The sequence below is a fragment of the Podarcis gaigeae genome, assembly GCF_964106915.1.
Source record: "Podarcis gaigeae genome assembly, chromosome: 8".
Classification (NCBI taxonomy): Eukaryota; Metazoa; Chordata; class Lepidosauria; order Squamata; family Lacertidae; genus Podarcis; species Podarcis gaigeae.
This window is the reverse complement of record NC_139684.1, coordinates 33,384,473-33,393,670: the sequence shown is the minus strand read 5'-3', so window position 1 is coordinate 33,393,670 and position 9,198 is coordinate 33,384,473. Positions and strand designations below refer to the sequence as shown.

Below are 9,198 nucleotides of genomic sequence, written 5' to 3'. Positions count from 1 at the left end.
AGAGCACATTCAATGAGCTCTTCCCTACTTCCTCCTTACCCATACTGCACTTGGGTAATATCCTTCAATGACATGACACACTGATGTGATTCCTAGGAGCCTTTCAAGAGTTGTGTCAATGACATACAAACCCCAATATCCACCCCTTTCTCTGTCTTTGCTTCCTGTCCCATCCCTGGCAAACCAACACTCTATATACTTGCACCTCCTTGCTGTCACACATGTCCACCCCAACCTTGTCTGGTCCTCAAAACCACCAATGAAGAAAATTGGCCTGTTCAGATCTATGATGTGGAGCTTCATTTGAGCCTGGGCACATGAGGGTTCCCCTTTAGCACTCTCCAGGGTGGCGCTGTGGGTAAAACCTCAGTGCCTAGGACTTGCTGATCGTATGGTTGGCGGTTCGAATCCCCGCGGCAGGGTGAGCTCCCATCTTTCGGTCCCAGCTCCTGCCCACCTAGCAGTTTGAAAGCACCCCTAAGTACAAGTAGATAAATAGGTACCACTTTATAGCGGGAAGGTAAACGGCGTTTCCGTGTGCTGCGCTGGTGCTGGCTCGCCAGAGCAGCTTCGTCACGCTGTCCACGTGACCCGGAAGTGTCTGTGGACAGCGCTGGCTCCCGGCCTCTTAAGTGAGATGAGCGCACAACCCTAGAGTCAGACATGACTGGCCCGTACGGGCAGGGGTACCTTTACCTTTAGGGTGCAGTCCTGGGACAGGCAAAGTTAAGACAGGGCCTCTGAGCATGTACAGTGCTCTTTTACCTCACTGGCTGGTAATCCTAGCCAACCCCCTGGCCTTTATGCTGGGCAGGATCTCTCCTTTTAGGGAGATCACTGCAGCTGTCTTTCAGTCTTACTTTTTGCCCACCCAAGCACCTAGCCTCCTCCTGAGCACCAACACATGCAGTGCTGGATTACCCAATAGGCAGGCTAAGCACCTGTATAGCAAGGCCACCAAAAGAGATTTTAAAGGGAAAAAAGTTTGACATTTGACTTTTTTTTTAAGGATCCAATTCATCATGGGAAAAATCAGAACTTAGTTAGACTTCCTTCCACTCCACTCTTTTACCCCTATTGTTCTTTTCCCTTTTGATTACTTGCCCCTACTGAAACCAGAGGGGATCCTAGTAGTAGTATTTTATTTCACGGTTTGATTTCAAATTATATAAGGGAGGAGACACCATCACGGTACTTGGGGCTCCTAAAGCTCTGGCCCTGAGCACGTGCTGTCCTGGCCCCCGTCATCTCACGGACTTCTACGCCCACCCGAGACCCCAACTATTCCTCTCCTCTTCCTGCGCCTGACCAGCTGAAGCTACCCCATAGGATGGTGCTTCCCCGCCTGCTAAAGACCCTCTCCGACGAGGCACGATCGTTCTCTCCCACGTAGAGGCTGCAAGAAACCTCATTTTCCCCCACCCTCCCAACCCCCCTCTCTCTGCCAGAGCACCCGGAGTTCGTGCGCCCCTGAGCCGGGAGAGTCTCCCCGTCGAAAAGCGCGAAGGACACGGAGGGCGCCCTTTCCTGGGTCCACATGCCCTGTCCACGCGGCTCCTTCCGTGCTCTCCTTACCTGTGCGGCCCCTGAGCGAGAGGCAGCGGACCCCCCTCTTTCCCCGCCAGACTTTGCCCAAGCGCGGGCGCCGTCCGTCCCCACCACCATCCGCCGCGCTCGCCATCTCTCGCTCCTTCTCTCCACCTGCTCCTGACCACCTAATCACCCGAAAGCCTCCGCCTTCGGGGAGGAGGGGGGTGCTGAAAGAGACGGACCGGGCACCCATTGGCTGGCGGCGAGCGCGCCCGCCTGCCATTGGCCGCGGGCGGCGCTAGCGCTGGGAGTGGCCGGCGCTGACGCCAGGCTCGGGTTGGTGGGGTGGGAGCGCGGCGCGGCGGCGCCTTTTGTGTGCTTCGGCGACGGCAGTGGCGGCGGCGGGGAGCTTGCTTTGGCCACTGCGAGCGAGGAAGAGAGCGAGCAGGCGGGCGGCGCTGGGGCTGGGCTGCGGCGCGCGCGCCCTTCTTCTCCCCCTCCCCTCCTTGCGCTATGCATTCGAGCGCTCCTGAGCCTTGCCAGGGGCTGCCGATGCCGCAGCTGCCGCCGCCGCCGCCGCCACTGCTTCTTCCAGCACGTCGAGGGGCTTGCGAGGAATAGAGCCAGGCGGCCGGCTTAGGGGGCAGCCGGGCTCTCGGGAAGGCTCGAGAAAAGCCCGAGGCGGCTGGGGAAAAGAAGAGGAAGAGGAAGGAGGAGGGAGGATCAGGCTAAGGAGCCGCCGGTCCGTCCGCCCCTTCGGGGAAGCTGGATCTGCTGGCCGCCTAGCAGCGTTGTCCCTGCTGGGGGGATCGGAGGAGGCGGGCGAGACGAAGCGGCAGGCGGACCCGCCTGGGACGCGGCGGCGCGATGCTGGCGCTGGAGCTGCTGGGCTTGGCTTGGCTGGCCGGGGTGGCGATGGGGCAGAACGAGACGGAGCCCATCATCCTGGAGGGCAAGTGCCTGGTGGTGTGCGACTCCAACCCGGCATCGGACCCGACGGGCACGGCGCTGGGCATCTCGGTGCGCTCGGGCAGCGCCAAGGTGGCCTTTTCGGCCATCCGCAGCACCAACCACGAGCCGTCGGAGATGAGCAACAGGACCATGATCATTTACTTTGACCAGGTGAGAGACCCCGCAGGAAATCGGAGGGCGTCGGTAGGGTTTTGCTCTTTGCTGATAAGGGAGCGTGAAAGGGGGTGTTCTCGGGGTGACTGCGTGGAGGGCATGAGTGGGTGTGGTAGAGGGAAGGGGCGCTGGCTTTGGAGCAATTGTCCCTCTTTCCATTCCCCACCACCCAAGAAAATACCCTCTGAGCCGTCCGCAGATCAATCCCGGGTGCATAGACGGTTGTAAGCCACCGTCTTTAGATGTTCCCCGAAGAGATTTCCAATTGCCCGTGGAAACTTTAGTGGAGGGGAGTGAGGAGAGCGCGTGATCGTGGGGTGGGGTAAGAGCTGTTGCTGGCTGGGCTGGCTCCATGTTCTAGTAAGAAATCCGCAGGCGAGGAGGGACCGCGTGGCATCTCCAGATGTGGTTCGCGGTCCAGATTCTAGGGAGAGGGACGCGTGTGTTTCTCACTCTGGAGTGCCTCCTTCCGTGCCTCTTTAAAGGAAAAAAACTTAATCTGGGCCGGCGACAGATGGCCACGTTTCCGGGGGATCCATCCAGCCGCTGGCGTTTTCAATCTTTCTCCCTGATTTCTCACTCTGCTCTGCCTTTCCCTTGTAGGTACTAGTGAATATCGGACTGAACTTTGACTCTGAGCGGAGCACTTTCATCGCGCCCCGAAAGGGGATCTACGGCTTTAATTTTCACGTAGTCAAAGTGTACAACAGGCAAACCATCCAGGTCAGAGAATGCTGGCTTTGCTTGAGACACTTGCCCTTTGTGACATGCAAGATTGTGTGAGCATCTGTTTGTGTATGCCTGTGTCTTACTCCAACTGCTGCATGCATTATAAGGTGGGATAAGTTCCACGGAACTTAGCAGGGCTTACTTTGGAACAACATGCAGAGGATCAAGGCCTCCTGATCAAACTTTTAATACTGGGTTTTGTACAGAACTATTTAGCTACCCAGACTAGCAGTAGCTATGCAGGATTTGATATGGGGAGGGGGTCTTTTCCATCCTCACCTAAGGAACCTGGACCTTCTGCTTGCAAAGCAGATGCTATAGCCTTCTCCATCTTCCAAATAACTTTCTTGTGTCTTTAAAATTCAGAATGAAATGAAGTAGGACAAGGAAGGGGCAAATCCCGCCCCCCATGCACATAACAATTAAATACAGAGGCCCTCCCACAGCAAACAACAGAAAAAATACGATTCTATGTAATTGGGCATGCAGAAATCTCATTGAGCATCAATGCCCTTCATAATCAGGGCCCAGCCTTCCAAACAAAATCCGGAATGCCACAATCAAAGTGAGCAAATCAGAATGTTTTCCTATCTCCCCATTCATGGCATTTATGCTACCAACCAAGGATGAAACCCAGAGCACGTTTTCTTGGAAATAAACCCCATAGAATAAAAGCAGGCTTGATTCCACATAATGTGCCTAATGATCAGATTGCTTTAAAGAGTGCAATTCAAAAACAGTTTGGATTTTGTTTTTTCCCCATTTTCTGCCCCATCTTTCCTCCCAGCAGCTGAAGGCAGTGTACCTGGTTCTTCCACCACCACCTCACTGTTAATATTATCACAGCAACCCTGCGAGGTTGGTTTGCTGGCCCAAGGTCACCCAGGATGCTTCATGGCTAAGAAGGGATTTGAATCTGCATCATACAAACTTGTACAGGATGATCAAACCTACCACCCCACACCAATAGCTTTCTTTTGATCTAATATTATGCTTCCCCCCCTTGCATTCCACTCCCTTTGTGGTCTGTGACTGTCTGAAGGATTAGGCTTAAAAATATGGAAAATCTGTACGTCTGAATTTAGACTAAACATGTAAAATTATTAACCCTGCAAAACTTCTAAGTCACATTCAGTCGAGGGGGCCAAATTCTAATAATAAAAAATGAGGTTGGGGATGAAGACCAACTTATTTAAATTTCTAGATAGAGATATAAAGAATGGTTTTCTACCTTGCTCAGTTTAATACCCTCCTTAAAGTGTCATGTTGTGTGACTTGGGTGATTTTTTTTTATTCCATTTTGTGCTTCAGAAATCCACATTCCTGCTTCTTTCCCCAATACTAACTGCTGCCCACATGCTACATAAAGTTTTATATGTCATAATCCTTACTTTACAACCTGTCAGTCTCACTGTAGTAATTTAGGATGGGGACTGGCTCACAGGGCTGAAATTGAAACCGTCTTTCTCCAATGGCTTGGGACTCGCCTCTATCTTATTTATCTTAGAAGTACCTTATCAGGTGGGGGGGGGGATTGGCCTTTCTGCTGATGGGCTGGGCATTTTAGACCTTTCAGAAGTCTCAGCACATCCATTTGGGGGTTTATTAGCTGAATGAAGATTGACAGAACAAGGAATCTTCCCTCCCATGGGCCAACATGACTGAGTTATCTGGTTGCATGTTTCCCCAATATTACACTGCTCCCACTTTCATAACATCATGGGGATTGGTCTGAACGAGTCATCTGAACAAGGGCATTGCCTGTCCACAGGCTCTCATTGGTGTGGAGTAAAATGGGATATGGTATCCAACAGCCTGAATACTGTGCATTGATCAGATTGGACTCCTAAACCGTTTATCATGAATACATTTCTATTATTATTATTTAGACTGTATTTGTCCATGTTTCTAGCTATAGGCCAAGATCTATGCCTGAATCTATTTTTGAATGACTTGGGTGTTCTTTTGCAGTTTTTCCCTAGCTCTTTCTGAGTTCAGTGGATTTTAGGCCAACACATTAAGCCAAAAATATGTGTGCCGTACAGAAAACATAACCTACTCATCATATTTTGTGTAGTTACCTGCTTGGGTCCATTAATTCTAGTAGGTTTGTTCTGGTAAGATTAGGTGAGTCCGTGTATATATAAAAGTGTGCAAATACTTTTTTCCCCATTAGATCTACAATTTCTGAGTCTTTGTGGCTAGCTGATTTCTACATCTATGGCTAGGACTGCTCTGTTTAAGGAGGAATGAAGGCAGGCTGGCCCAATTTCCTTTTGTGATGACCTCTCAGTTACTGTTTTTAGCTGGCTAAAGAGGCATAGAGTGGTGGTGGAGAATTATGGCCTGAATAAAAAATTAGGAGAGTTGGGGGCAAGGGGGCCCCCTCCACCATAATTTGAGCAATGCTTTATTCTGTATAAATTTAGATCCACTCTTAAATCAGCTTCAAAAGCTATCAGTCACTGTCACAATGCCAAGATGGACAGCTGATCGATCTATGCTTTTATGTCCATCTCTAATTACTGGTGGCTGTGTTGTTTGCTGTGGTTGTATCTGAAGGAGCAGGATAAAACCCACTATCTCCCTTGCTTAGGCAGGCAGAAGGCTCCCGCTCTGTAGGATGCAGATTGGCTCTGTCAGGGATTCAGCATCTTTGCTGCTTCACAAATGGATAAGCTGCCCCCCTTGATGAACTTCAGAGATGCTAGCCAGAGCTTGAATGCCTTTATCTCTTTCTTCAGTCTCTGAGGTTTTGGGGAGGGGGGCGCAGAGTGTGTGTCCAGTTTTCCTCAAGGACAAGCAGCCCCTCTTGAGAGGTGTGGGGAGAGAGAGAAGCATCCATCTGAAAGGGTTTCACCCTAGATTTTGAGCCATGCCCCATAAGCACCCCAATTTTCCTCACAGGCAACTTGCCCTTCGATAATCAGATCTACATTTAATTTTTTTTAGAAACAATTGTGATTGTGGTGCTGTAATATATTTATTTGTTCACATAGCGCTTTGAGGTCTCTCCAGGGTGGGTAGGCAAAAAGCATTTACATTTAAACATAGTAATATTTCTTTAAAAATGTTTGAAGGAGGGGGTTGTGAGGATAATTACAGCAGTGGTGAAAAGGAAAAGCACTCTCTACTGCTGAATCTGGAGGAGCACAATTAATCCGATCTGGCAGCAGAACGGACGGTACCTTTCCTTTTTTACAAAAAAAGAGAGAGAAGGAAATGGAACAATGCTATCTGGAGGTCATTCCTAGAAAGTTTGGGAGAGTGACATCATAACACACAGCTGCCAGCCCTTAGATCTGCATCCTTTTCATTTACCCACCCATTTTTCTTTGTGTCTTTGGCTGATATACATAGCTTATCCTATACAATTTCCTCATGCATTGAAGAAGCAAGGTTTCCTTCCATGCTTGTCATGACAATATAGTCTGGGATGCTATCGGAAACATTCTGGCTAATACCTCCCCCCTCCCCCCCGCAATCTCATGCAATGCTACTCAGAATGAAGTCCCATTGAGCTTCCATCCCATTGAATGCCTAAGATTTTGCAGCCTCAGGCTGGAATCTGATGCATATTTTCTTGGGAGTAAGCCCTACTGAACACAGTGGGGCACCTCTGAGTAAACCTGCATGGGATTGGGCTGCTGATGTTCACTTGTTGCAACCCTGTGAAAGAAAGAGGGAAAGAAAGAGAAAGAAATTCTAATAAACAATTAATGGAGGGAGGGGAAATTCATTTCACCAGCTGCTTCCAGTTGGGGGAAAAAACCCTGCCAGCCATTTCTGTGAATTTGCCTGCTGCCTCCTCTTCCTTTCACTGACGGGGACTTTGTCTTTCGCTTGCTTTTCAGGTGAGCCTGATGCTGAATGGGTGGCCAGTGATTTCCGCCTTTGCCGGGGACCAGGATGTCACCCGCGAAGCCGCCAGCAACGGGGTCCTGATCCAGATGGAGAAAGGAGACAGAGCTTATTTGAAACTGGAGAGAGGAAACTTAATGGGGGGTTGGAAATATTCAACCTTCTCTGGATTTCTAGTATTCCCTCTTTAAACAACTTGCCGACTGGCTGAGGAAGGGAGGAAGGAGCAAATCTTTCAGCACTGCTTACCAATCCCTGAATTTGTAGCTGGATAGAAGGAATCTCGGACAGCCAAAAGCTTCTGGATACTATCGACATAACTGCAGAAGTTAAACCCTTAACTTAGGTTTGTGTGCATTGCTCTGAAGATCTCTGTAATGGCGCAGCCGGACAACAGAAGACGCTTGAATTCATCCTCCTTCAATAATTATTTCTCTTTTCTCTCTCCCATTTTGCAAACCAAATTATGTTACATCTCAGTTTAACTGATATTATTAGCTACCATTGTACCCCACCCAATGCCCCCCGCAAGCTCCTACATGGTACCTACTTCACACATCCTTTTTACAGCCAATTTGGGTTTGTTTTTAACATTATATATCTCTATTTTTTACTCTTTCCCTGAGTTTTTAAAAAAAGTATTTTTGAATACATGGGTGCCATGGTTGAGAGGTGCAATGCAAACCCTGCTGTGATGCTACTAGTAAGGAAATCTGGGGAGGGTAGGACTATCAACACAAACTTATTCTAGCCAAATCCTGATTTTCACTATTTCTATGTAATTCTGAGTGATTGTGGAATTTTCAGGCTGCTCGATGTTTTGATGCTTGTTTTTCGCTCTTGTAAATTTGTGGCCCAACTACATGCCGGAAAGTATATTGAACTTTTACTAATTAATCTGTAAGATAAAAACCAGAAAAGAAGTGTGAATATTGACATAATTTAATTTAGGCTTTAGGTTTTGTTTTTTTAAAAGGTTTAAATGGGGTTTTTAATTTAATTTAATTTTCCTTAGAAGAGAAACCAAGCAACTTGGTGTAGTTAACACAATCTTAACCAGATGTAGGAGGAGGAGAGAGATACCAACAAAAAAATGAAAGGGGGAGGGGGCAGAAATATGCAATCGCAGCCATTTGTTGCCATTTCCACTTGTCTGTTCTAATTCTGAATATGAAACAGAAGAAAACGAAAGCACAGTCTTCAGAAACAAAGAGTGCAAATACTCCCTTTTAGCAGTGTTTGAGTCCTTGTTCTTCCTCATAGTTTCATGTGCCGTTTTTAAAAGTTGGGGCTCATGTGTCAATTTCAGTAACTACTCTCTCAGTTTAACAATACTGCTATATTGGCACAAGTTCCTCAAGGTAGGAGGAAGAGGAGGAGGAGAGCCCCCACTCTGAACAGTCGCCAAGAAAATGCCCACAAAATTCTCCCCTCTGTTCTCTTTACCATTGTTATGTATTACATTCTCTCAATCAAATTACGTTTTATAAAGCTGTCTTGCTTTCAAAGGAAGAGAGGAAAGAAACCCCCTTACAAGGTATACCTAAAATGCTAGTATTATTATTTGCTAGTAATATTTTGTTTACAGTCTTTCAGAAATGCAAATGCTATAATTTTGCAGCACTCTAAAGAGAACTACTACTTTTATTATCAAGGTAAAGTAAAATACTTTTGATTGTAATCAAAACATAATGTGAAATAAAACCAGTGGAATAAAGAAATGGATTTATTGGGGTGTAGAGAGCCCTCCTGCCCCCGACTCTTGTTCACAAAAAATAATAACACAGGTCAGACTTGGAGGTTAACTAGACATCTATAAATCAAAACAATAGCTGGATATAAACAGCCAATTTCTCAATTTGGAGCCATAATGTGGAGACCGGCTGCCACAGAGTTAAAATGTAATGGCTCCCCCCCCCTCCTTCCCCAAACCTGGGTTCCAAGAAGGAATTT

The 9,198-nt window shown here is 47.8% G+C and overlaps 1 protein-coding gene across 1 annotated transcript; it reads left to right on the top strand.

The window, feature by feature from the left end:
• The first annotated feature begins 1,903 nt into the window (after nucleotides 1-1,903).
• CBLN1 (cerebellin 1 precursor) lies at nucleotides 1,904-8,984 on the top strand. Its single transcript, XM_083754620.1, has 3 exons — nucleotides 1,904-2,652; nucleotides 3,259-3,378; nucleotides 7,239-8,984. Exons 1-3 carry the CDS (start codon nucleotides 2,398-2,400, stop codon nucleotides 7,434-7,436), a joined length of 573 nt encoding a protein of 190 aa, XP_083610746.1. The 5' UTR covers nucleotides 1,904-2,397; the 3' UTR covers nucleotides 7,437-8,984.
• Nucleotides 8,985-9,198: the final 214 nt, after the last annotated feature.

Bases quoted from the DNA above. Each gene is read 5' to 3' on its own strand.
- CBLN1 (XM_083754620.1), top strand. From the start codon at position 2,398: ATGCTGGCGCTGGAGCTGCTGGGCTTGGCTTGGCTGGCCGGGGTGGCG. The intron at 2,653-3,258 runs GTGAGAGACCCC...TTTCCCTTGTAG, and splicing joins TGATCATTTACTTTGACCAG to GTACTAGTGAATATCGGACT. The intron at 3,379-7,238 runs GTCAGAGAATGC...CTTGCTTTTCAG, and splicing joins ACAACAGGCAAACCATCCAG to GTGAGCCTGATGCTGAATGG.